At 34.7% G+C, this 25,879-nt stretch overlaps 2 protein-coding genes across 2 annotated transcripts; one reads left to right on the forward strand and one right to left on the reverse strand.

Moving 5' to 3' along the window:
• Positions 1-1,003: 1,003 nt before the first annotated feature.
• LOC113701629 (protein PSK SIMULATOR 1) lies at positions 1,004-23,448 on the reverse strand. Its single transcript, XM_072060354.1, has 13 exons — positions 23,431-23,448; positions 21,512-21,867; positions 19,370-19,653; positions 19,193-19,285; positions 18,948-19,032; positions 16,055-16,148; positions 12,690-12,772; positions 11,777-11,846; positions 4,711-4,814; positions 2,361-2,477; positions 2,020-2,096; positions 1,872-1,916; positions 1,004-1,750 (listed from the first exon to the last, which is right to left on the reverse strand). The coding sequence occupies exons 2-13, from the start codon at positions 21,827-21,829 to the stop codon at positions 1,429-1,431; spliced, it is 1,692 nt and encodes a 563-aa protein (XP_071916455.1). The 5' UTR covers positions 21,830-21,867; positions 23,431-23,448; the 3' UTR covers positions 1,004-1,428.
• Positions 23,449-25,173: 1,725 nt separating this feature from the next.
• On the forward strand, positions 25,174-25,668 carry LOC140011329 (protein FAR1-RELATED SEQUENCE 5-like). The gene has a single exon (XM_072060122.1). It carries the CDS (start codon positions 25,174-25,176, stop codon positions 25,666-25,668), a length of 495 nt encoding a protein of 164 aa, XP_071916223.1.
• The last annotated feature ends 211 nt before the right edge of the window (positions 25,669-25,879 follow it).

Raw genomic sequence — 25,879 nt, forward strand, 5'->3', positions numbered from 1 at the left:
CTTTTTTAGTTAAGTGTTATTCCTTAGGTCTTTTTGATTTGTAAAAATTGATTAAATTTGCTATTGATTGTTTGATTTGTAGTTAAATTGGCTATTAATTATTTGATTTACTTATCACTTTAGCTGTTTGATTTTTTAAAAAAAAGGAAAAATTGAGAAGGTCATTGCTTTGCAACGGTTGGTAGATACTGGAGCAACGGCTACCAAATTGCCATTGCTTTTAAGCCAACTGCAATGGCTAAACAGCCATTGCGATTAAGTGATAAGTCACAAAGTTCACTCCAAGTCTGATTGGACCCTAATGTTTGACCCTTTTTTTTTAATGATTCTAATCGGAATCCTTGAATCGGAACGAAGGGTTTTTATTCCGATTTTATTTTTAGAGAACCAGAACTAATACTTTTACATAAGGAATACCATTCGGTCCGACCTGATTTCCCGTTCAAAATGGAACCAAGGTAATATCAAAATTGATTGACGAGGAACATATTGTTTTGGAATGACAAAAATAGTTTCACCTTTGACACTTCATCTCTTTTTCTCCTCAATTCTGCTCATTCTTCTTCTGCAAAACGTTATCCAATAATAATTAGATCTTGACAAAAGCTTTTGCTTGCTCTTCTTTCTTCTCTCAGCAGCTCCAATTGCCCTTCAACACACAGCCGAGGGAAACCATCCAAATCCTTCTAAGACGTTTGCTAAACAAGACTTTTCTACTGTCTCCATCAAGCCATTGGGAATTTATGGATCTTTTCCCGGAAGTTGAAATTTCATATTTTTCTAAACTTTATCAATATCCTCTTATTTAACATGAAATTGTTAAGAAGAGTTTCCTCTTGGTTTAGAGGAACATATTCTCTTGAATTACCGAATTATACACGCAGAGTCGTTATGTTTCTTCTCCTAGAAAAAGATTTTCAGTGTCTTTAGTCACAACTTAGTTTTTTTTTTTTTGGGGGGGGTGAGGGGGGGGGGGGGGGGGGGGGGGGGGGGGGGTGGAGAGGAGGAGGAAGGTTTTTCGTATTCCTCAAATTATATACAAATCTCACCAATGTATTTTCATCTGAATCATACAGAAAAACTCCAACAGAGAAAATACAGCAGCAGGGGAGCTCTGAGGTTTCTTGGCAACAGTATCTGTACAGGAGGATGTCTTTTTCCCTAGTTTGGTACAAATACAAGGGGTTGAATTGCTTCTGTTGATGCTCCCACTCTCAACCCCCATGAAAGTTTATATCAGCAATAAAGTACCTTATCGTTCTTTCTAAACTCCACTCTGACATCTAGTTTGTCCTCTTTGTTGAGCATAAAATGGATGGAAAAATGTTTCACGAAGTCGTATTCACAGGGATTTGTTTTGTTGCAAAATACCTGATGTTTTTGCTTGTTTTGTTGAGCTCTTGTGACCTGTCCATAAGGAGGTCATAGTCACTCAGTCCCTTCATCTATCTGTTGTTGCTTACGGGCCGCCCCATCTTCTGAAACTTCAATACTTGACTTTGGCAATGTACTAAGAGCATCTCTCTGTATGGACTGTTGATCACTTTGCTCAAGGGTTGGATTACACTGGGATTTGGTAGACAACGTCGAATTGCCACCACTAACACTAATTTTGGACTGGCTTACCAAATAATTGAGCCACAACAGTAATTCAAATATATAAGCTTCTGTCTTCTGCCTGTCTGCATGATGGAGTGTATCAATCTGAACAATATCATTTGGTGCAACAGATTGACGATTTAATTCAGATCTGAAGAATAAGACCCATTGCTCCATCAGTTCAGGAAGATAATAACGGCTAATAGGTACCTTATGCATTGAGGTAGAAAGAAGGATCATTTTGACAAGGTTAAACAAATATTATCACTCACCCTGTGTTTGCCCACTCTCCAACCCAACCAAAACCGTGGTGTGCCCTTTTCAAATGATTGCAGAAAGAAATCAGAAACATCACCAAGAAAAACAGAAGAAAACACCATACATAACAAAAATTGTGTCTTTTAAACTATGAAATCTTACTTAGCAGTGTTTGTCGCAATAGGAACGAGCCACTGTAAAGTTTTTTCCATCTCAGCTTTTATTTCTGAAACTGCAAGCTGCAGAAGAAAATCCAGGAGCTTGAGAAACATCTAAATTCAGTAATCATCAAACAAAAGTAATAAAAAAATAGACTATTAGCAACTGAAACGATAGCAATAAAACAAACTGGCACTAATACACAGAAAATGTGCCTGATTGGTCAAACAAAGAAGAAGATATAGTTGAAGTAACTAATTGAACAGTATCTGCTCAGGACTTATGGCAAAAAACTTAGTTCAAACGCAGGCCAAGTTCTGCAGGAGTACTCGAAAGTACAATACCTGCTGCTTAACATGGAAAGAATGCAGTTTGGACCGCAGTGGAGTTTTTATACTAGGTGGCAAGCTCTGATACAAAATTTCTCTTGCATTTGGTGGCATAGGACTTGATCGTGCTACCTGCTCATATAAGAAACATGTTCAGTTAAATTGTTCTGGAACCAATCAAATTTCCATAATTGAATAGCACAAATGATACCACCAGTTAGGAATAGACATAGAAAACAGATAATTCTTCTGTGCTTAAATGTAAAATTTTTGAAAGGATTTCACTATTGCGGAGTGTCAGGATGTACGATGACAGAAGTAGGTACCAAAGTCACTGCATACCAATTATCCCCACTTTCCCCACCCCCCACCCCCCCTTCCCAAGAAAAAGGAAAGCAGAAACATGTCCCACAAGGTTATTTACACCAATTGCCACAGCTTTTATTCGAGTACTGGGAATGATGTTTACAAACACCAACTTCTTGCATGCCCCTATTATGTACTATGTCCAATACACATGCTTGCCAGTTGTTTTGAGGCAAGAGGTCAAAAACGGTGTGTGAATTTCATTACCCAGAAGACGTTGACATCATTAATTTGTTGGAATAGATTTCTAGATAATCAACTTTAGAAGTTTGAAAAACAAACACATGGCCAATAGAAATAAACTTCTCATATGAAACTAGGAATAAAAATTAAAGCAACACAGGTGTGGTCTTTGGAAATAGACTTCTCATGTCATATTAGAAAAACAAAAATGAAGAAAAGAGAGCAGCCTGTCCTTCAAACCGCCTCTTCTAGAAGGTTAGCCACTCCAGGGTCCATGCTACTCCTCCCCCAGTCTTCTCCTAAACCAAAAGTTTTCCATTCATTCTACACTATATTAGGTTCACATCTTCTTCCCAACCCCATTTTGTTTTCATCAAGTCACCTCTCTTCTCAGAGATTGCGGGCATTACTGAAGGAGTTGTTCAACAGCAGTTGAACAAGAGAGATGAGGGATTGATGACATCAATGGAAAAAGAGATGCAAACTTCCTTAGTCATAAAGCAAAGAGGAGAGGTGAGGATGGTGGTGATGGAAGCTAAGATTGGAACTTTTTAGACATACTTCTTCCTTTTAATTGGTCCTCAAGCCAGTGGCATATTTTGATTGATCTTTAGGAGATTGACTTCAAAGTCAGATTTCCTGGAGATCAATCTCTCCAATTCAGGAAACAAAATTGAAAAGATCAGTATTATTTTTGTTATTTCAAGAAAAACAACAATAGAGAAATTTTGTAATTAAGCCATGTCCCACAACTAGAAAAGATAAGGACTAGTAACAGGCTATTTTTCCAACACCATACATTTTAGAAAAGTACAAAATATATATCTGTTCATAAATGAGCTCAGGGAATAGGATAGTAACACATATACCTAAAAGGATCTTGTCCTGTTACATTTTTTATTTGTAGACAAGGATTCATACATTGTGCTGGTGGCTTCCCTTCCCATGTAGCATGTCTAGTGGGGATGATTTTGTTTTTCCCATTCTATAGTCCTATCACTTAAATTCTATGAGCTACCAACTTAGCACATTGTAACCAAGCAAATACAAGATCTTTTTAAACCCATGAAAACCAAGAAACTAACCCATTTTTGCAAGAATGAACTCAACTAAAAAGAAACAATTTTACAAGCTCTTCATCCATTATTTATCACGTCTGAAGAAAATAAGAGATCTTCACCACTCAAGTCACCACTCAAGCAGAATAAGAAAGGCCCTTGTGATAAATATAAGGGTTAAATGCAATTTATCCCCTAATTCTCACTTTGCCCCCTAACCTTCATTTTTTATCACTTAGCATAATAGAGGGGTATTTTTGTCTCTTAGGGGGTTAAGTGACAAAAAATGAAGATTAGGAGGTAAAGTGGGAATCAAGGTATATTTTATGGAGATAGATTGTCATTAACTCTAAATATAATTCAACATTAAAGTGCAGGTTTAAATATTGTTTTTTGTTTAGTTCAATATACAAACTTTTCAACATGCCAACCTATAGTGTGCACTTAAGACCCAAGAAGGTGTCAATGCCCATCATGGATAAGCACCCCAAGTATCCAGAAACTTTGGGAGATGAAAAATCCTTGGACTTGCTAAGTTATTCAAGTAGGAAGTGCAGGTAACCTTCAACCAACCAAACTATGAGCTCCTTCAAATCATCCATGCTGGTTTAAAGCATGTTTCGAGAAACTAAAACCATGCAAAAATCTCTACAATGACCAGCAGAACAGAGCCCAAACTCAGCAATATGGTAAAAATTCAATAAGTAGAGAATGAAAACTAGAAGTAGCCACCAGTGAGAAAATGTGCATGCACTTACAATTGAATCAATCATGAGAATGATATTAGCATAATGCAATGCAAGGCCAGATGGTCCCAATCTTTGTTGGCTTCCCATATCTTTAACATCAGGTATATCCTCATCTGCAGGAATATCATCAGGACATTGTCAGAAGGGATCAATATAAATTTGTTTTCTCAGAGAAAGAAGTCATAAGTCAAGACAGACTTCAATGAACTTCCACACTGTAAATGATGAGAGAGAAGATATAGGGAATTTTCCATCCAATGTAAAAAAATTTTTGAGATGAAAGAATCATTTTTTAGCACTGTTACAAATAGAAAGTCATAAATGCTTAATATTAGGACTGTCAACTGGTATTTTGGGAGGAAAACATCTAGTCACAGTATTATGAGTGACCAACTAGTATTTATAGGAGTACAAACCTAACAAACTATTTACAAGAATACCCTTACTAATTTATTATCTACAAGAATACTTATATTCTCTTAACACTCCCCCTCAAGTTGGAGCATATATATCATAAGCACCCAACTTGTTACAAATGTATTTCACCCTAGAGCCCCCTAAACTCTTGGTAAACACATCAGCCAATTGATCTACAGACGGTACATGAGATGTCTTGATGACCCCGTCAAGCAATTTCTCTCGAATGAAATGACAATCAACTTCAATATGTTTTGTCATTTCATGAAACACTGGATTAGACGCAATATGAACAGCCGCCTGATTATCACACACTAAATTCATAGGCTGTTTATGCTCAAACCCAAGTTCAAGTAATATGCTCTTCAACCAAACCAACTCACACACAGTGTGAGCCATAGCGCGGTATTCAGATTCTGCACTTGATCTGGATACAACTGTTTGCTTCTTACTCTTCCACGACACTAAATTACCACCAACAAACACACAATATCCTGTAGTCGATCTTCGATCTGAGGCAGAACCAGCCCAATCTGCATTACTATATCCTTCAATATCAGTGTGTCCATGATTTTGATACAGCAACCCTTTTCCAGGAGCACTCTTAAGATACCTGAGAATCCGTATAACAGTATCCCAATGACTAGTACGAGGGGTATCAAGAAATTGACTCACAACACTCACTGCAAACGAAATATCAGGTCTCGTTACAGTGAGATAATTTAATTTACCCACAAGTCTTCGATATTGCTTAGGATCATCAAGTAATGCACCTTGATCTCCTGCTAATTTCACATTAGGATCCATAGGAGTATCTACAGGTCGGCAACCTAACATCCCAACTTCACTCAACATATCGAGTACATATTTCCTTTGACATAAATAAATCCCATATTTAGACCGAACTATCTCAATACCCAGAAAATACTGTAGATGACCTAAATCCTTTGTCTGAAAGTTAGCCTGCAGATTGGATTTAAGTTTCTGGATCCCCACAACATCATCACCTGTAATCACAATATCATCCACATAAACAACTAATAAAATTTTACCAGCATTAGAATGCTGATAAAATACAGAGTGATCTACTCCACATCTTGTCAGACCGAACTCCATGACAACACTACTAAACCGGCCAAACCAAGCCCTTGGAGACTGTTTCAATCCATATAAGGATTTTTTCAAATGACAAATCAACCGCGGATTCTCCCCCTGAACAACAAATCCAGGAGGTTGTTCCATATATACCTCTTCTTCCAAATTTCCATACAGAAATGCATTTTTCACATCCAACTGATGCAATGGCCAATTATAAGTTGCTGCCAAAGAGATAAGAAGACGAACAGAGGTAATCTTTGCAACAGGAGAAAATGTTTCTAAGTAGTCTACTCCATACACCTGAGTAAATCCTCTAGCTACCAGACGAGCCTTCAATCTATCAATAGAACCATTAGGCTGCACTTTTATAGTGTACACCCATTTACAACCAACAACAGGCTTACCTGAAGGACGAGGGACAAGATCCCAAGTACCATTTTGTTCCAAAGCAGACATCTCTTCTTGCATAGCTAATCTCCAACCAGGATGATTAAGAGCATAGGTAATAGACTTAGGAATGGAGATAGAATCAAGGGAAGCAACAAAAGAAGAATATGACATAGAGAGACGAGAATAAGAAACAAAATTAGAAATAGGATGGGAAGTACAACGTCTCTTACCTTTGCGTAAAGCAATAGGAAGATCTAACTCACAGGAGGGCGTCATACCTGGATTTGAAGATTGAGAGTTAATTGGTGAAGTGCGTGGCATATCAGGAACTTTCTCAACCATGGAACGACGAGAGTAAACTTGAAGATGAGGACGAGATAATCGAGCTATGGAATCTGGTGGACTAGATGACTCAGGTAATAAAGGGGAAGGGACTGGTAAAACAGGAGAGGAAAAAGAGGGACACTGGTCTAACCCACAAGGCATACTTTGTTTGATAAAATATGGAGTGGATTCAAAGAAAGTAACATCAGCACAAGTAAAAAATCGATTTAAAACTGGACTGTAACATCTATACCCTTTTTGCGCTCGTGTGTATCCTAAGAAAATACACTTAATGGCACGAGAATCTAATTTATCCACCCCGGGAGTAAGCTGATGAACAAAGCACACACATCCAAAAATACGAGGAGGTAATTTAAACACAAGTTCATGAGGAAAAAGAATGGAGTGAGGTAATTGACCTCCAAGAATATTAGATGGCATGCGATTAATTAAATAACATGCAGTTAGAACTGCATCACTCCAAAATTATTTGGGCACATTCATGTGCAACAACACTGTTCGAGCAATTTCGATTAAATGTCCAATTTTTCTTTCAGCAACTCCATTCTGTTGTGGAGTGTGAGGACAAGAGGACTGATGAATAATACCAGACTTACTCATAAAGGTATTAAAAGGAGTGGAAAAATATTCTTTTGCATTATCACTGCGAAGTATACGTACCGGCACACCAAATTGATTCTTTATTTCTGCAACAAATGCACAAAAAATGGAATATATTTCTGAACGATCTTTCATTAAATAAAGCCATGTAACTCTTGAAAAATCATCAACAAAGATTACAAAATATTTAAAACCTAACTTTGAAGTGACTCGACTAGGACCCCAAACATCAGAATGAACTAACAAAAACGGTTCAGAAACCCGTTTATTGACTCTAGGAGCAAAAGAAACACGATGATGCTTTCCTAACTGACAAGACTCACATTCTAACGAAGATAATTGACTCAAAGTAGGAACCAACTTTTTCAAATTTTGTAAAGACGGATGACCTAAACGACAGTGAATTTCAAGAGGAGAAACAGTAGCAGGACATGCCATCGGACCATTAAAGTTGAGAAAGTAAAGACCATTATGCTCATGCCCTCCACCAATCGTCCTCTTTGTCTTCAAATCCTGAATGACAACAAAATCAGGAGAAAAAGTAACTGTACACTGTAGAAATTTAGTGAGCTTACTAACAGACATTAGATTAAAGGGCAAATTGGGTACGTAAAGAACAGAAGACAGCGGAAGTGATGGATTAATTTCTACAGTGCCTAGTCCTTTAACTTTAGTGGTAGATCCATCAGCTAAAGTAACATGAGGAAAGGGAGTAGACTCTTGAAAATTAGAAAAAATTTTAGAGGTACCTGACATATGATCAGTAGCCCCGGAGTCAATAATCCATGAGTTATTACCTTTTTGTGCTAAAGAAGCAGAGGGAAGAGATGCGTGATTTGTAGCTTGGTACTGTAGGAATTTAACATAATCTTCCTCAGATATAGTAACAGTCTTCTGGGACCCATGTGCTGAAAAACTCGATTCAATGTGGTCATTGGTAACCGCATTAACAAACCTTTCAACCATGGCGAATGGCACGTCAAACCAAAGAAAAGGTCAAAATTCGAGATGACAGTGACGTGTGAACAGTGCCGCGCCGTGAACAGTGTGCGTGAACAGTGCCGCACCATGGAACAGTGCGCGTGAACAGTACTTTTGACTAGATGTTTAACCCTAACCTAGGACTTTTGCTCTGATACCATGTCAACTGGTATTTTGGGAGGAAAACATCTAGTCACAGTATTATGAGTGACCAACTAGTATTTATAGGAGTACAAACCTAACAAACTATTTACAAGAATACCCTTACTAATTTATTATCTACAAGAATACTTATATTCTCTTAACAAGAACTTTACTCAATTCTACCTTTCTTAATCCAATGGTAAAAATTTCCCTAATCTAACCTAACCTTCTGCAAGCTCGACCCTGCTATATTTCATGTCAAGGGGCCAAAAGAATGACTGCCACCTGCTACCAATAGTCTTTCTTTGGACTTAAGAGTTGTTTCCAATTTTTGTCTTTACCTTAATAACCAACATCAACTAAAACATTAGTATATTGATTTTAGTCGTTCACCAACACACGCTGCAACTTCAGATTTGCCACTTCAGCTCATATGAACTTCCATTTCAAGTAGTTCTTACATAATCAATTGAAAGTAGTACTTCTTCAAAAGTTCCTTATGTTACAAGATAAATTCTATAAAACAACCTGATATCTTATTTCATTCTCCCCCTCCTCCCCCACACACAGACAATTAAAAAAAAAAGAAACAAAAAGATTGACTGGACATGAATATTAACAAAAAATTCAAAGGCCAAATAGCACCATCAGAATAATTGGCAACACATGGAACTGAAAGACTAGTCAATAATAGTTTAATGCGAGTTAAAATTTTGTGGACACTATCTATTGCCATGTATGAAGCACTCAGAAAGAATAAATTATTCTACAAACATTCCACTCAAGGAGAGGGGAAGCACAAAGGTTGAATGAACTTCTATGCCGAGGCTTTAGCAATCTCAAAGGAAGTGCAGCATTAGTGGCGCAGGGGTACTTGAACAAAAATAGGGTGTAATTGGACCAAAATGTCTTATTTGTACTGTTAAGACTTAATGCTAAGCAGGAATATATTTCTTGAAAGTAGAACTTATCTTGCAAAGATATCAAAAAACCACTGTTTTGAAAAATTGTTCACCCAATCAGAAAATGGCAAGGTCTGCAATTTCAAACCTTGGAACAACCATAATCAGACAGCCACTTTGACATCTTACTATTATCCATTGGAACATAGTTATAACATGTTAAAATCACTAGTATGAAAAGAAATGAAAACGAACCCATAAAATAAAATTAAATCACATTGGTTGGGATAAAAACCTAGCAAGAAAATTAAGAAAAACTTTCACAACTACTAAACCTCAAGAATTTACCATGGAAATATTTCATGTACAAGGGACATTCTAACAATAGTTTCAAAGCCTTCCACCTGTAGTATATAAAGGACTAGAAGATTTGGAACACTAGTTTGGATACTTGCATATCACAAATAAATACTAGAACTCTTAACCACAATGAACTAATACAAGCACATTGTTAAGAATCAGAAGATTACTATCACATTTTAAGATTGAGATATTTAGTTTAAAGTTATGCCATAAACCACTAGTGGTCATATATATCAATATTTTAAAAGCAAGGCTCCCACATCTCAAAATGTGAAAATATTGTTTGCCATAAAATCATCTAATGATGGCCACATAATATTAAAAGTAAAGAAAGTAAAAAGGGGAACCAAGACACATGAGTGGAAGATTAATTAAAGGTACTCCAATCCTCCTGAGCAAATTTGATTTCACCAAGCTTCCTTATGATAATCAACTTAAGGGTTTAAGGGCTTTACCAGCCCAGAAAGAAGCCTCTGACAATTTAAACAGTATGCCTGATTGGGTCAGTCTGGAAACTAAAACAATATACAACACGTCACTTGTATATATTTCTCCAAAATCAGAGAAGAATACTTAACTGAACATCACTAAGTAAATACCCACGTGTATTTCTTTGATAAAGACTCAAAGGTGACTCCACATGTTTCAAAACTGAATACTAAAGCGATTTTTACAACAAATTACAACTACGGGAAGAAGTGAAATTTGAGTTTCCCATGATAGTTACAGGTACTGCCAACTTTCCGACCCTTTTCAGCTTTTAAACATTTAAGTAAAAACTTGAAGATCCAAGTGACACCATCTAGCTGATCACTGATGCGCAACCATCCCCCTACCATGGATCATATTAGATGAGATTGGAAGGATTAATAGCACTTTGGGTAACCTATAGCTCAGCAACTATCATCAAGTTATGTCAGTCCTATGACACTTATGCTTTATGTACTTCCACTTATCAACTAAATAACTTTTTTCTTTCCATCAAGCTGGTAATGAGATGCAAACTAAAACCTGAAGCTTGAATTGGTTTCTCAGAACTTTTTTAATGATGCATGTTACGGTTGTAAGTAACCTATTTGGCAATTAATCAGTATGCCATCTCATTATGCTGCCTTACCACAAGGAACACTCTGGGAATGATACAATGGATTCAATAGCTTAAGAAAATTGCAATAGAATATATGCAATATGTATGAACGGAAAAATAAAAAGAGTTTCCTATGTAAATTTAAACTGGGTTTTTGTTATTGAAATTTGCAAGGGATACAAAAAGGAAGAAATTTGAAAACATAAAAATTGCCACATAGACTTTAAACTCATTAATTAAGTAAATAGAAATTTGTAAAGCATATCTAAATTTTAAAAAATGATTCAACTTCAACAATTAGTAGATAAAGTATAAGTATGAAAAAAGGAAAACAAATTGCAAAGATCGATCAGAAAGGGGAAGAAAGTTTCCACGTTATACATTATTATAAGCAAGGATACAAATTAAGATTAACAGGTCAATAAAACTACAACCAAAAGGCTTAAAGGAAGCATAAGGATGATATCAGGATTTAGAAGGATGACAGCAACAAAGTTAAAGTAAGGGGATGGAATGGTTCAAGTATCTGTAACAATTTTACATTTTTGTTAGTGTAAGCTGTTTAATGACTTGTAGGTTTTACATATTCTGCTCTTTTCCTTCTTTCCAGGGAAGGGCAAGTACTTCCATCAAGGAATACCATGCTTTTACTTGTCTAGCTTAAGCAAAGGGCTGTTATAAAAGATCAAGAATATTAGCTTCTCTATCCCATTAAAAAGAAAGTAACTTTCAGGCATTCAGATCATACCTGTGTTTCCAAAGACATTAGTTATCTCTCGATTCAAAAAGAGGACAATATCCACAAGCTTCTCCATCACCTGCATTCATGGTTTTAAAAGACTTTGTATTCGATTCTGTTCTTCATGAATAAAAACTAGCCTGTCCAACATGTATGAACATCAATCTGCTATGGATATCTTTCTATGCATACAATATACTTCAATTATTCAGGCAATTAGAGTACAATGGCATTAAGAATGGCAGTCCTTTCTGTTAAAGACAGTAATATCCTGGCAGAAGGAAATGTGTGGGGAGTGTAGTGTCTATCTCAGATAATCTCAATTGCACTACATATAACTTAGGTACAGCAAGCATTACTCACAACTCCAGAAACAATGAAGAATAGACTGTGATATTATGAATATATCTTTGTCTATTCTGAGTGTCGGTTTCACCACATCTGTTTATTCGGATAAAGATTACCAGACATTTTTTTCAAACTAAATCATATGTAAACACTGTTTAGCTTCTTTTAAACAGAAAAATTGGTTGAAACTTAACAGCAGTTTAATAACTTCAAGTAGGTAAAGGCATGGTTATGAAAGTTTCTTCTTTTAAGACAGATTGCTTAAAATGTAATCAATAAAGTCTAAAGTGCTATTTAGACCAAGTAAGAACTAGTTTGGTGTAATTCAGCTTTTCCCGGAAACTGGTTCACTGGAGAATCAGCATTACTAGATGGATTCAACCAAATCAAATCTAGTTGGATGAACCAATGCTTGATCTACCAAAGTTCTGAAGCACAGAGTTGATGGATGATGGTGAATTCTCTCAGCCTATGCGGCTTAAGAAAAGCCACAAGTTCTAGGAGGCAGGACCATTTTTCACCCTTGGCTTTTAGCAAAAATATTTGTAAAATTAGTAATCAAGAAAAGAAATACCTCTTCCAAACTTCTCGACCAGAGAGTCTTTCTCTTTAAATTTTTCACAAGCTTCTTTTGGTTTTTAATTGCAGGGCTGTTACCTGTTACAAAAGGATCATTAACCAAACATTACTAAAATTTCTTTTACCATCTCTCAAATACAAATCAGAAAGTATCCAAAGTGAGTCATCAAGAACCTACTAGGTAAAAAGATTTTCAGCATCATGAACAATTAATTCAAACGTCAATACGACAAAGAGAAGAGAAACAAAAGAAAATTAATGATATGCTAAGTTAAATACCTTAGAAAACTTTGAATCAATTTCATAGGTATTTTGTGTTTAACAACTCCCAAAAGTTTTAGCTGATTCATACATCATGGAAACTCTAAATATTACCCAGAACTAGGCTTTTGTTGATTTGTGGATGAGAACCAAAATTTTCTCATATATGGGCTAGTAGAAGGAAGAAGGGAACAACAGCCACACGATACTGTCTACCTTAACCTTTCTTTGTTGTAACCTTTCTTTGTTGACAATACTAAAGATAATATGGACATCTTAAGTTGAAAACACCTGGTTATGATGCTGATATATGCATGCATTCAAACAGCCATATGTCTCAACTTTTACATAGCCATATAGCTGAATCATTAGGACAAATTTAAAGGATGCAGAAATTTGTAGGTAAATTCATAAAATTTGTTTGTGTTTGCCACTGAAAATGGGGGAGAGAATGATTTTACCAAATTAAAATCCAGTAAATAAGATACGGGAGTGTAATTTCATAGTTTGTAGATGCCAAATCCTAAGTTTGATAATTAACCCAATCCTACTAAAATATATCCAAGGAACCAATATATAATCGGCAACAACTTGCAAAGAAACCATGGAATTTCTAGTGGCAAGAATTGTCTCTCCAATTTAGTCTTAATATTTCTACAGAACAAAGACTTCAGAGAGAAATCACGAGCCCCGTGCAATGTACACGCCATAGTATACTCCTAAAGGAATTTTACAGAATATATTCACACATTGAGAATGGTCGTTAAAATAAAAGCATCTAAAAAAATCATGTCTATTTCATGGTACAGCTGCCACATCATACATGATTCTTGCAATCAACAATACAACCAAAACAACATTAAAAAAAAAAAAAAGATTAATTATTATTTGATATCACATCTGCCATTGATATATAAAAGGAGACCCAAAAAATTGATGAACAAATGAAGAAGAGAGTGAAAAGAAACACAAAGATTCAGTAAAAGAAGGTTTGAAAACTGATCTTGAAAGATTCTCATACAAGACTGATGATAGCATGGATATTTTGAATAATGGTTCTGAGTCCTTGTCAATCTTTCTTAAGTGAAATCAAAGGTAAAATCTTGAAGTGGTTTCATCGCCTAAGTTTTTGAGGATGAACTAGAAAGCCAATGGCAAACTCCCAAAAGGGCCAGGAAAAGCAGAAGAAAGAATGGATATGCCTCATGAAGAAAGTCATGGTCTTTGCCTATGAAAAGGCCATAAGAAATTCTCATGGTCATTTAAGGGTTTTAAACAAGAAGAAAAATAAATCACTCCTAAACAAAGCTCAATCAAAAATAAAATAAAAATCCTTCAAGCTATTTACTTGTTAATTAGTTATTCGAATAACACCCAAGCTTAATTTCAGTCATTTACTATACGAGTTTAAATCATAAAGCTTGCTAGTTTTTCCAGTCTGGTGAAAATCCTCTTCAAATGTCCGCTTACTTGCCCAGTATTGATATTGATAGTGTCATAACAAATTTACATGTTCAAACATTTTACTTCACTTGATCTCGTTTGTCAAGTTCATCCAATGCTTATTAAAATGCTAACATTTATAATTAGCCAGCTATTAACAGGTAAACATGTTAACAAATAGTAATTTTTAAATATTTCATAAGAAAGATAAACTCGTACAAGTTTTCTATATGCAAAAAAAAAAAAAAAAAAAAAAAATCTGGGAACAAAGGCAACAGAACCAGAACCAAAAAATGGCAGGGTAAGTTGTATTACCCTGCAAAGTTTCAATCTTTCATTAGTTTTTTTTTTTTTTTTTCATTTCTCTCATTTCTTTTCTTTCTCTTTCCTATGATGAGATCGGTTCTTTATGTCTAGGTAAATACAATTTCCTATCACAATATGACAGGCATGTCACCATTTTAAACATATATTCTCCTTCTAAATTATTATTTTTCTCTTTCTTCAATGCTGCCTACCTTTGACTTAGATTACATAATTGCATCCAAATCTAAAATTTTTCTAATTTTCTACTTTATGGGGTGATCCAGTTAAACTAGCATAAAATCAGATCATAGGAGATTTATTGGGTATTAAAGTGATCTTTCAGATTTTTTTCGTCATCAAACATATGTATTATGTAGCTTCACTCATGTACACATGGAGAAATTATCTGACACTCACCAAATCAGAAGATACTTAAGGGGAGACTAAATTGTAAAACAATCTCAACAAATCATTTTCTGCTTGCATAACTTATCATCAAACATGAACTCAAACTTGACTCCAGTTCCAATTACTCTTTTTCACTTGTCAATTGAGCTTGAGCTTGAGCTCAGTATGCTTCAAGCTTCATTTCAATCAATAACTGAGATAAGCTCAACTATCCAATGCTTCATCCGATTCAGCTCATTTTCAACTCCATTAGTACCGAAATAAAGTAAATGTGATGAAGAGAAGAGAAGTCTCTTTGAAAACTATAATCATTATATAGTTTGTCTTCCAAGTCAATTAAAAACTAGTAACACAGAAATCACATTGTAAAATTAAGTTGGAATCCAAGATGATATAAATTCATCTCCTATCAATTTGAAAATGGAACAATATGACTAGTCCTAAATTCATTTGATATTTCAAATTATGTAGGATTGAAATATTTTGTTGTCAGAGACGCCATGTCAATAGAAAACTGTTCCTGATTTGGAAACAGTGCACCCCCCCCCCCCCGACACACACACACAGCCCCCCTCCCCAAAAGAAAAGCCCTTGGGTGTCCCCCAAATAACATAAGAAAATTGCCTCAACCAAACAGATGTAAGGCTTCTCCTACGTCATCAGCCTAGCACCCCAAGATCATGACTCTCAGATCCATGTTTACAAGTTCTATTTTCAAAATCTTCTCGGACAACCCAAAAGGGTTAACTTAAGCAAAAAATTAAGTCAACCACATCTATTAGTACCTTATTAAGCTAAAAGGAAGCAAGGAATCAATTACACATTCATTTAGTGCAGTTATGATTAAGCATTGCTCAGCTATCATCAAAGACCATTTTAAGAATGAAGTGTTGCATAACAGAAACCATTAATAACATGCAAAAGAGAGAACATAATGTGCACCTCTTGGATTGGCACTTGATATGCATGCTTCTAGACGCTTATGCTGGTAATCTTGCTCTAATCTATCCAGTGCATGCAGCTCTTGGTATAACTCCTGGAGACAAAAAAGTTTATAAATTTTCTTTGTTCTTTGAAATATATGACATTGTTAAAACTTCAAAACATAGTTATTGCACCTTTGAAAGTAAAATATTCAATCAAGTCATGTAGAGATTGTCATAATAAAAGCAAGCAATCTAGATTTTATCAGATAATTGACAAAGAGAATTTTCAGAACACAGAACAAGAGTTGTAACATTACTAAAAGAAAATGGTACATGTTATTACAAATAAGCATCTGCAGATGGAAGATACCACAGCCAATTAAAAGCAAGATATCATCTCCCGTCCCCCCGGAAAACAATATTTATCCATGCACAACAATGGTTTAATCTCACTTTGCAATCTGCAACCTATCTGCAAGCTTCTAACACCATCCAAATACTTAAGGGAGCAAAAGAAAATTGAAGTATGGTTCAATGGATCATGCAAATACAAAGGAGAAGATACAGCAGTTGTTGGTGATAGTTTTGAATTTTCCTAATTTATAGATTTAACTGTCCTTTGGCATAATGAACAACTCAGGATGTTTAATTTGTAAAACTTGGCATTATGTCACCAACATTGTAATTCAATTTTGTTAAAGGATTTTGGGTTTCAACTAACAACTTTTGACTAGGATTCAGTAGGAACTGAAGAGTCATTTAAGCTCCATGTATTTAAGTGACCATTTTTATAAATTTTATTAAGTTTGGGGAAGGTTTGGGTGATAGGTAGCTACTGTTGACCTTGACATTTAAGTGACTCGAACGATTGCCAGTGATGGTTTGAGAACTCCAATGCCACATTTGATAACTTTAGGGTGGCTTGTTCTATATTCTTCCGGTAGCATTGGCCGGAAATCGTCAAAAACCATCTTCTCCCTGCCCTGTACAGCAGCAGTAGTCAGGATTTGATGTGGCGCTTGAGGGAAAATGGGAGGATTCTGTGGCTGTTTTGGGGCTGTGGTGGAAAAAGAGGGGAAGAAGAACAAACAACTAATAGCCCAATAAACTCACTCTTTGTTCATCAATTTCCCTGTGCCTAGAATATTATAGGGAGCATTAGGATTTATGAGCTATAAACTTTCCTAAGATTTCTTTTTCCTATTGCAAATAGGAAGATAAACTCAGCTATAGAACTTCCCTCAACAATGACGACTCCAATTAGTTACCTAATACAGGGATGACTAAAATAATGACAAAACGACAAAATTGTAGGATATTTCCTGCAGACATTTAAAAGACCAAAATATCCTTCAGGCTCAAAATTCAAGAAACCACTAAAAACTCAGAAAACAAGGTTACTACTAAGATGACGCCTAAAAGAAAAAAGAGAGACTAAACTGAAGAGTTGTCCTAATAGTTATTCTCATAAGAATGCCAAATTGGAGCTTGAGAAAAGCTGTGAAATTATCTACTCTTGGTTTTCGTTGAGCTCTTTGTTGACTGCATCTATACATATATAATTCTGTAAATCTCTTGGTTTTCGTTGACCTCTTAGTTTTTTTACACTTTACAAGCAAAATCTTTTGCCCCAAAAAAAATAATTACACGTACATCTTCACTCTTGGCCATGAACCCCCCCCCCCCCTGGATTTTTTATTTACTCAACTCCTCTATTTTCTATTCGATATTAAGAAGAAAGGAAGGGAAAAAATAGAAGTTACTAACTTGAATCCAATTATAAAAGCTACAGTAAATGAAAGTCATAGTAAATAAAAAGGAATACAAAAATTTCTAAACTCTATTTCAAATCGAAGTACAGTATTTTATTTTTCAGTTAACTATCTTGTAAAAAACATATTGTACAATTTCCATTTTCTTTTTTTCCAATTATTCCAATCACTGTCTGGCTTCCTCACTTAGCCAAACACAGGGCACATAGTTTAAAGGAATTGGTTTTCCATTTTTTCACAAGATTCCCAGAACCAAAAAGTACAGTACTTGTTTATTGGAGGAAAACAAAAAAACACATTTTATGAGCACAACAATGTGCTAATGGATATGAGATATCAATTAAATACTAGCAACAGAAATCGAGAGTCTATCACAATTTCTAATTGGCTGACAGTAATTCTGCTCAATTCAAATAATTCTTTTGAATTCTGCTTTCCACTAAACCAAGTACAGGATAGACAGTTTATAGGAATTTCATTTTCCATAATTTAACTAGATTCCTAGAGCAAAAAAGTCCAGTATTTGTTTATTGATGGAAATACAGAAGCAACTTGAATTAGCACAAGAATGTGTCAATGAATTTTCAAAAAAAGTCCAGTGTTTGTTTCTGCTTTGCAAGAGGTACTCAACGAGCTTTATGCTGCTCGTAGAGTAGGTCGGTTGGCAGCATAAATCTTTCTTCATTCTAGTCCATCCAAAACCTTCCCATTTAGTTAAAATTCATTAGTGACTTTGTTAAAATCAATATATGTTAGTGTTGTCTTCTTCCTCCAGTTTTACACCCCACTCTACTTAACTAGTATGATAGTTAACATGTATCTGATTCTCGTAAAATTTCCTTGTATTTAATGCCCAAAGGTGCAACTATCACCTCCTGATGCATCTGATCAGTTTCCAAAGTATTGTCCGTATACAATGTAAAGATCATCATTCTATGTTAAGAGTTTTCTATTAATGAATACTACCACCCTAAAAGGCACTTTTTTGATATAGTTCACCCACGCTTTGCAAGGATAACCCTAACACCCCAAGGGGCAAAAGAAAAAAAAATTAATCCAATCTAATCTATGAGAATATAAAAGAAAATTAAGTACAGTCTGAAACAGAAATTAAAATGTAACAGTTATGGTACTAACAGCAGTATTCTGGACCAAGATCATTAACTGCTGCATTATGGACTCAGCTTCTTCCCGCATCTGCTTCTGAGGATCTCTGCTATGTCTGAACATTTTAGATAAACCAAGTGAAAACTCGAGGAAAACAAGTGCTGAATTTGTTGACGAGTATAAACACACAGATAAGTAGCATAGAAGACAAACTAGAATTTGTTGAAAACTTAAGGCAGAATTAAAAAACTACGAAAAACAAATAAACAAATTACTTGGCAAAGTAGCGGTCTAGGTTGTGCCACTGAGAATCCCTACATCGATTTCCAAAACGAACAACTTCACCTGCAAAAATTTTCAGCTCCTCCCTGTATAGAAAGTCTTCCTATTAATTAGATGCTATGTTCTTGAACACTAGATAATACAAAAACATCCAAAAGATGCTCAACAACCTCTTGTCAGTGGCAACAATCTTTAGCAGTTCATCCATATTTGCTGACACTAAATTTTGTACACCTTCTGAAGGAAGAATTACTTCCTTTAACAGTTTTATGCTCCTTCTTGAAAGTCCCTGCATGATATTTGACCCTTTAACAATTGTGTTGGCAACCTCAAATGCCAAAATCGAAAGTTCATTGTTCTTTGCTGATGCGCCAGTAAGAAATGCACTGCCTGGATTCAAATTAGCCATGCTGCTTCCAAGCGTGTCAAATACTTCAGCAGCCTTTTCTGAAACCTGTAAATCAACTTTTCCTGAATAAGCAATCTCCATGGACTGACTGCTTTTCCTGATTAAATCAACTTTTTCAAGACATTTTATGTTTGGTTAGAATTGGCATTCATCAGAAACTAATTGATTAGCTACTAAATTGATTCGTCAAGAGTATGAGGGAACTTCAAAATTAAGCTCTACCATTAGAGAAACGAAACCACCAAAATGCAGGATTTCAGCATCCTCTTCCACACTCACTCTTTTTCTGTCTTCTATGTTTTTGTTTTTTCAATCTCTTATTCTATCTGTTCAATAATTTTGAACATCAACAGTATAGAAAGATTGCTCAATAATTATTTATCAATTTTTTTATATTTGGAAAGTAATTTTTTGGGAAAAATTGCTATTCTTTCGCAGCGAGCCAAGTATCCAATAAATTTACTAGAAGCTGTTGAGTCCCCCAGATATTCCAAGATGTAACTCCAAAAATTGTTCCAGTATTCGTGATCAAACCAGTCAATTATGCAAACAGTGGAAATGAGAATTTCGAGTTGAATGTTAAGCCAATTTCCTCGGACAGTTCTACTGCTTCCACAATCAGACTTTTTATCACAAACATTACTGTCCGAATTCTTATCATTTCTATTGCAGCCGCAAAACTTTTTTTTTCTTAATCACAATAATTTCAAGTCTGAAATGCTAGTCGACAGTAGTGACATCATAATTCCCCCAGCAATAGCAGTTCTGAGGTTCAGAAATCTAAGATAAATCATATCTGACACCACCATTAACATGATAGAAAGGTGTTTTTGGAATTACAATATGCTTTTTGTTTTCGCAAAATAAATGGCATCATCCTTATAAAATAAAGTAAAATTCCAATCATATCAAAATTTTATGTCAAATTCTTTCTCATGACTTCCATATTTTACTGTGAAAACTTCAAGACATAGCTGAACAATCTTCATATTTTATGCACAAATAACAACTGAAAATGCAAAATTTTTGAAAATTGTTATCTCAATAGTTAATAAAGGATACTATCTTTGCTTGTTTACCCACCATTTTGTCTTTCAACATGCACATTTAGTGCAAAAGATAGCTAACCTCTGTCCAGAGCCATGTGATACACCATTCTGGAGCTATGCATCATGGTAAACTACATTTCCAAGAATTATCTTCTCAGATTCCGTCAACATATTCTAATGCCTCAAACGTTACCTGTATACTCGCTAAACAAGTCAAGGTTCTCAAATTTAATAATGCAGTATCCCTCTCATACACATGTTTACATTTTACATCTCAAAAGTCCTATCACCTGTCTACCTTTACATGCTTTGGATGACAAATGTACAAATCATTGCACTAACAGTATTGTCATCTTAAGGCTTATTAGTTATCACCCAAGAGTATTAGGAATCCCAGGTGGTTATAAATACTCTCTCTACTTTTAAATATTGTAAAATGATCACTTGAAAAAAGATTAAAAACAATAAGGCATAATTCAATTCCATGCTCAATGCCACAATTTTCTTGTAGTCCACTTCAGGCTTACATCCATGCCTTCAATTGGATCCTTTACTCTTCGAAATGAACTCCATAAAGTATTGATGCTTTAATAATTCTGCTATGAAAAATTGATAGACTAGCCAGAATGCTACTTCTATATTACATGGAGTGATATCATCAAAACCTGTCCCATAGTCCCCAAGGAGCCAATTAAGATATTCGATTCACAATCAATACACAAGCCACGAAACAACAATTTACCAATTATGCTTCAACTCAGAAAAATATCAAGAAGAGAAAACAACATTTTGAAAGAAAAAAATAAAAACATAAATAAAAAGATATCCATAGCAATATAAATTTATGAATATACCCTAGCCCTCCGGGACCTGGATTTTTGCAATGAACTTCTTCGAAACCTGGGAATGCCATCATAAAATTCGTCATCACTGCTGCCATACCCACTGCCTAGTCTGGGCGATACCACTTCTTCTTCTTGTGAATATTGCTTCTTCTCCACCTTCTCCAATACTGATTGTGGTGCTGTCACCGGCTTACTAGGCTGTTGCTTTTGTGTTTGTGCATATACATTCGATTGTGAATCATATTGCTTTGGGATTTCTTTATAAGTACTTGCATAAGGATTTGTGTACTTTTTCCCATGTGAACTCTTGGAAGACCGTCCTCCCATTTTACTTCTCTGCACTGATGCTTCAAATTTCACACAACCTAAAGAGGGAAAATAATCAGGGGAAAAAAAATGAATCAGTGAGCACAAAATAAAAGAGAATTCTCGAAAAAGAACTCCTATATATAGTAAATACACAAAAATGGAAAATATGTAACCTTTAAAGGAGCCCTAAAGCTTCAAGAATTAAAATTTAGCTCACAATTATAACAAAATACAAAAAAAAAGGATTCCAGAAACTCTGTGCATTAAAAATAGAGAATCCTGTAAATGAAGAGAGGTTTTCGAGACAAGAAGACACAAGTATTGCAAATACACAAAATTGGAAATTGTGGAATTTGATAAAACAAAAAAAGAGCTTTTAAGCTTCCAAAATTAAAATTCATGCAAGACTTATAACAGAATGTTAATGGGGAAAATAGAGGAACTCACAAAACATAACTCAGTGCATACAAAACAGAGAACCCTGTTAACGAGATGGGGGCATTGAGACAAGAGGTCATAATGATTGCAAATATACAAAATTGGAAAATATGAAATTAGAAAGCTCTTAAGCTTCAAAAACTAAAATTCACATGAGATTATAACAGACAAAAAATAGAGAATTATGGAAACTTAACTTAGGGCCTACAAAAACAGAGAATTCTGTAAATGAAGAGAGGTTTTGAGTCAAGCAGTTCTAACTATTTCAACTAAATAAATTGGAAAATACATTAAGAGAGAGCTCTTAAGCTTCAAAAATTACAATTAATGCGAGTTATAATAAAGAAAAACAAAATTCTGACTAAAAATAGCTCAACGCATACAAAAATAGAAAATTCTGGAAATCAAGAGAGGTTTTGAGTCAACCAGTCTTAATTATTGCAGACACACAAATTTGGAAAATATGAAATAAAATATATAGAAGAGCTCTTAAGCTTCGAAAATCCAAATTCACGCAAAAATTACAACATAATAGAAAAAATAAAATTCTGGAAAAACCTCGGGGGGTTCAAAAAAAATTATCTGGAAAGTGAGAGAGTGATTTAGACAATCTAAGTCATAATGATTGCAAATACACGAAATGATCATTATGGAAGTAAAGAAAGAGCTCTTAAGGTTCCACAATTGAAATCCACGCAAAAATCAAAACATAACAAATATAAACAATTCTAAGAAAAGCATAGAGAAACAGAAAATTCTGGAAATGAAAAGAGTTCTTCAGACAAGAAGCCTAAATTACAGCAAATAAAGAAAATTCGGAAACATGAAGTTCTTAAGCTTAGAAAATTAAAATTCATCCACGAGGTCATGCCAAAATTAAGACCAAAAAAAAAAAAAATAATAATAATAACTGAAATTGCAGAGAATAGAAGATGCTCTTAAGCTTCCACAATTGAATCCATGCGAGAATCATAGCATCACAAATAAATACAATTCTATGAAAAGCATAAAGAAACAGAATATTCTGGAAATGAAGAGAGTTCTTGAGACGTGAAGCTAAAATTATGACAAATAAAGAAAAATCGGAGATATGAAGCTCTTAAGCTTAGAAAATTAAAATTCATCCACAAGATTATGCCACAATTAAGACCAAAAAATTTAAAAAAAATTTAAAAAAATACTGAAATTGCAGAGAAGAGAATATCAAAGGTGCGAGTATACTTACCGTGTAAAACTGAGACGAATGGAGATATTTTTGGGGAAGAGGAAAGGAGGAGCTTAAGGATGACGACGACGGTCCAACGCCGACTAATGGCGATGTTGATCAAGTCGTAGTCCAAAGTGAAGAGGTAGCAAAAGGCCAACGAGTCAACAACATCGGCGCCAAATTGGCATTTCTACTTTTAAGAGCTACGTATTTCATCAACTCTACGGGCTCTGTTGCGTTTTTCTTTTTTTGTTTGGTGCTTTTAATAAATAGTACAAGCATACAACCAATAGTTGGAATTTTTTGTCCTGGTCAAACTATCTATGCTAAAAATTTTAATAGTAGTACGAGATCACAATTTTTGGAAATTTTTTGTCCTGGTCAAACTATTTATACTAAATTCCTTTTTTAGTAGGAGATAACGGTTATTGTTACAAGAAGACCGAGACAATGGTGAGTTTTCAAATTCTTTTGTTTATATTATGGAGGTTAAAATTGTGTTCAGTTTTGGACTATTTATTTATATCCAGATATTTCATAAAAAAAAATATCAAGTTTTATGCTATTGGAGTCAAGAGAGTTAGGTTTGAGATGATATTCACATTTGGCTTGATTTATTTGTTAACTAAACTTCAATAAGTTTTTAATGAGTGGAGGATGATTCAAACTCTTTCAGTTCTTTAGTCTAAACTAGCAACAGGATTCAAACTAGAGTTTTCCTTGCTAAATCATGAAATTTTTTGTGTTAATTGGGAGGTTGAAACATGATAAGTTTAAAATTTGACTTGTCAAACAAACTTTTTTACCCAAATTGCATTTATTCCATCCGAACTTTGCAATTGTTCAAATTCCATTTAAAACCTGACACGTATCTCTTTAATTGGCCAAGGTTTTCTTACATCAGGTCCAATATTTTGCTGGAGCAAACTTTCGTTACTATTTCTATTTCTCACCTTTTCTTATACGAGCAAAACTTCGTTCACTATTACTATTTCTCACCTTTTCTTATACCCGCACTTTTTTATATCAGTTCCAATATCAATATGAAGTCGGGCATAGAAGATGAGCGACAACCAAAGTACAGGATTAACAATGACAAATAGGTAAAAAAAATTGTTGTACTCTTTTACTTAGATCTCAATAGAAATCTCAAAAGTTTAACAGAAAACATGTAGATTCTTGGAATTTATGTGTAAAACCCATGGGTAGGGTTTTTACTTTCGTAAAACCATAAAAAAAGAAAAGTTCAAAATATAATTTTTTTTATGAACCAAAATGTTTTGATTTTGGTGTATGATCATTATGGTGTTCATGCAAACAAGTTTATTTCTTGTTGGTTTTGAAACTTTTGTATTATACTGTAAGCAACCCTTATGTTATTTGTATGTGTTTGTAAGTAAAAGTTGTAAATTATAGTATGCAAAATAGGAATGTTTTTTAGGAAATAATGTAAGCAACCCTTATGTGATTTGTATGTGTTTGTAAGTAAAAGTTGTAAATTATAGTATGCAAAATAGGAATGTTTTTTAGGAAATAATGTAAGCAACCCTTATGTTATTTGTATGTGTTTGTAAGTAAAAGTTGTAAAATATAGTATGCAAAATAGGAATGTTCTTTAGGAAATAATCCTGATTAACCATTTCTCCAGTAATATAGGAACGGTTTTCATTGTCTTCAAATTTGGTTAACTTTTAAAATACTTTTTTTGTGTCACGGGATGGAATTGGAGATTAATTTTGGTTGCAATGATGATTTGAATTTGTGTTCTAATGGTTCAATTGAAGGTCCAATTCAAGATTCCGATTGCAATGATGGTTCAATTTTGTGTTCTAATGGTCCAAATTTGCGCAACATTCCTCGTGAGCCTTGTGAAGGCATGACGTTTGATAATTTAGATGAAGCTCAAGCATGTTACAAGACATATTCAGCTTGGAAAGGTTTTAGTATACGGAAGAATCACACTCGACATTCCCGTAAAGATAAAACACTGATTGGAGTTGATTATGTTTGTTCAAGAGAAGGGAAAAGAAAAACTACAAAAAAGGATGACGATCAAACTGGTGTAGTTCATGCAATAACTAGAGTAGGATACAAGGCTATAATGAGTTTAAAATTAAATGAAGAAGAAAAGTGGGTAGTGAGCAGATTTTTCGATCAACATAACCACGATTTAACAACACCAAGAAGTACGCGGCTTCTCCGTGGGCATTGAACTATAACACCTACTCAAAAAAGTCTTGTCAATATACTTAATGAAGTTGGTGTGCCCACAAGAAAAATAATGTCATTCTTGGGTGAGCAAATGTGGTGGTGAAAGTAATGTTGGTTGCACTTCATCTGATATTCAATCCTACTTAGGCAATGAAAGGCAAAAATTACTTAAAGAAGGGGATGCACAGAGGATGCACATGTCTTTTCAAGAA

The sequence above is a fragment of the Coffea arabica genome, chromosome 7e (assembly GCF_036785885.1).
Source record: "Coffea arabica cultivar ET-39 chromosome 7e, Coffea Arabica ET-39 HiFi, whole genome shotgun sequence".
In the NCBI taxonomy this organism is placed as follows: domain Eukaryota; kingdom Viridiplantae; phylum Streptophyta; class Magnoliopsida; order Gentianales; family Rubiaceae; genus Coffea; species Coffea arabica.

What these genes read in the sequence shown, in the direction of transcription:
- LOC140011329 (XM_072060122.1), top strand. Translation starts at nt 25,174, where the DNA reads ATGGAATTGGAGATTAATTTTGGTTGCAATGATGATTTGAATTTGTGT.
- LOC113701629 (XM_072060354.1), bottom strand. Translation starts at nt 21,829, where the DNA reads ATGGGAGGACGGTCTTCCAAGAGTTCACATGGGAAAAAGTACACAAAT. An exon ending in CCAGGTCCCGGAGGGCTAGG is followed by an intron (nt 19,654 to 21,511) that starts GTATATTCATAA and finishes GTTGATTTACAG; the next exon opens with GTTTCAGAAAAGGCTGCTGA. An exon ending in ATCAAGTGCCAATCCAAGAG is followed by an intron (nt 12,773 to 16,054) that starts GTGCACATTATG and finishes CTTTTGTAACAG; the next exon opens with GTAACAGCCCTGCAATTAAA.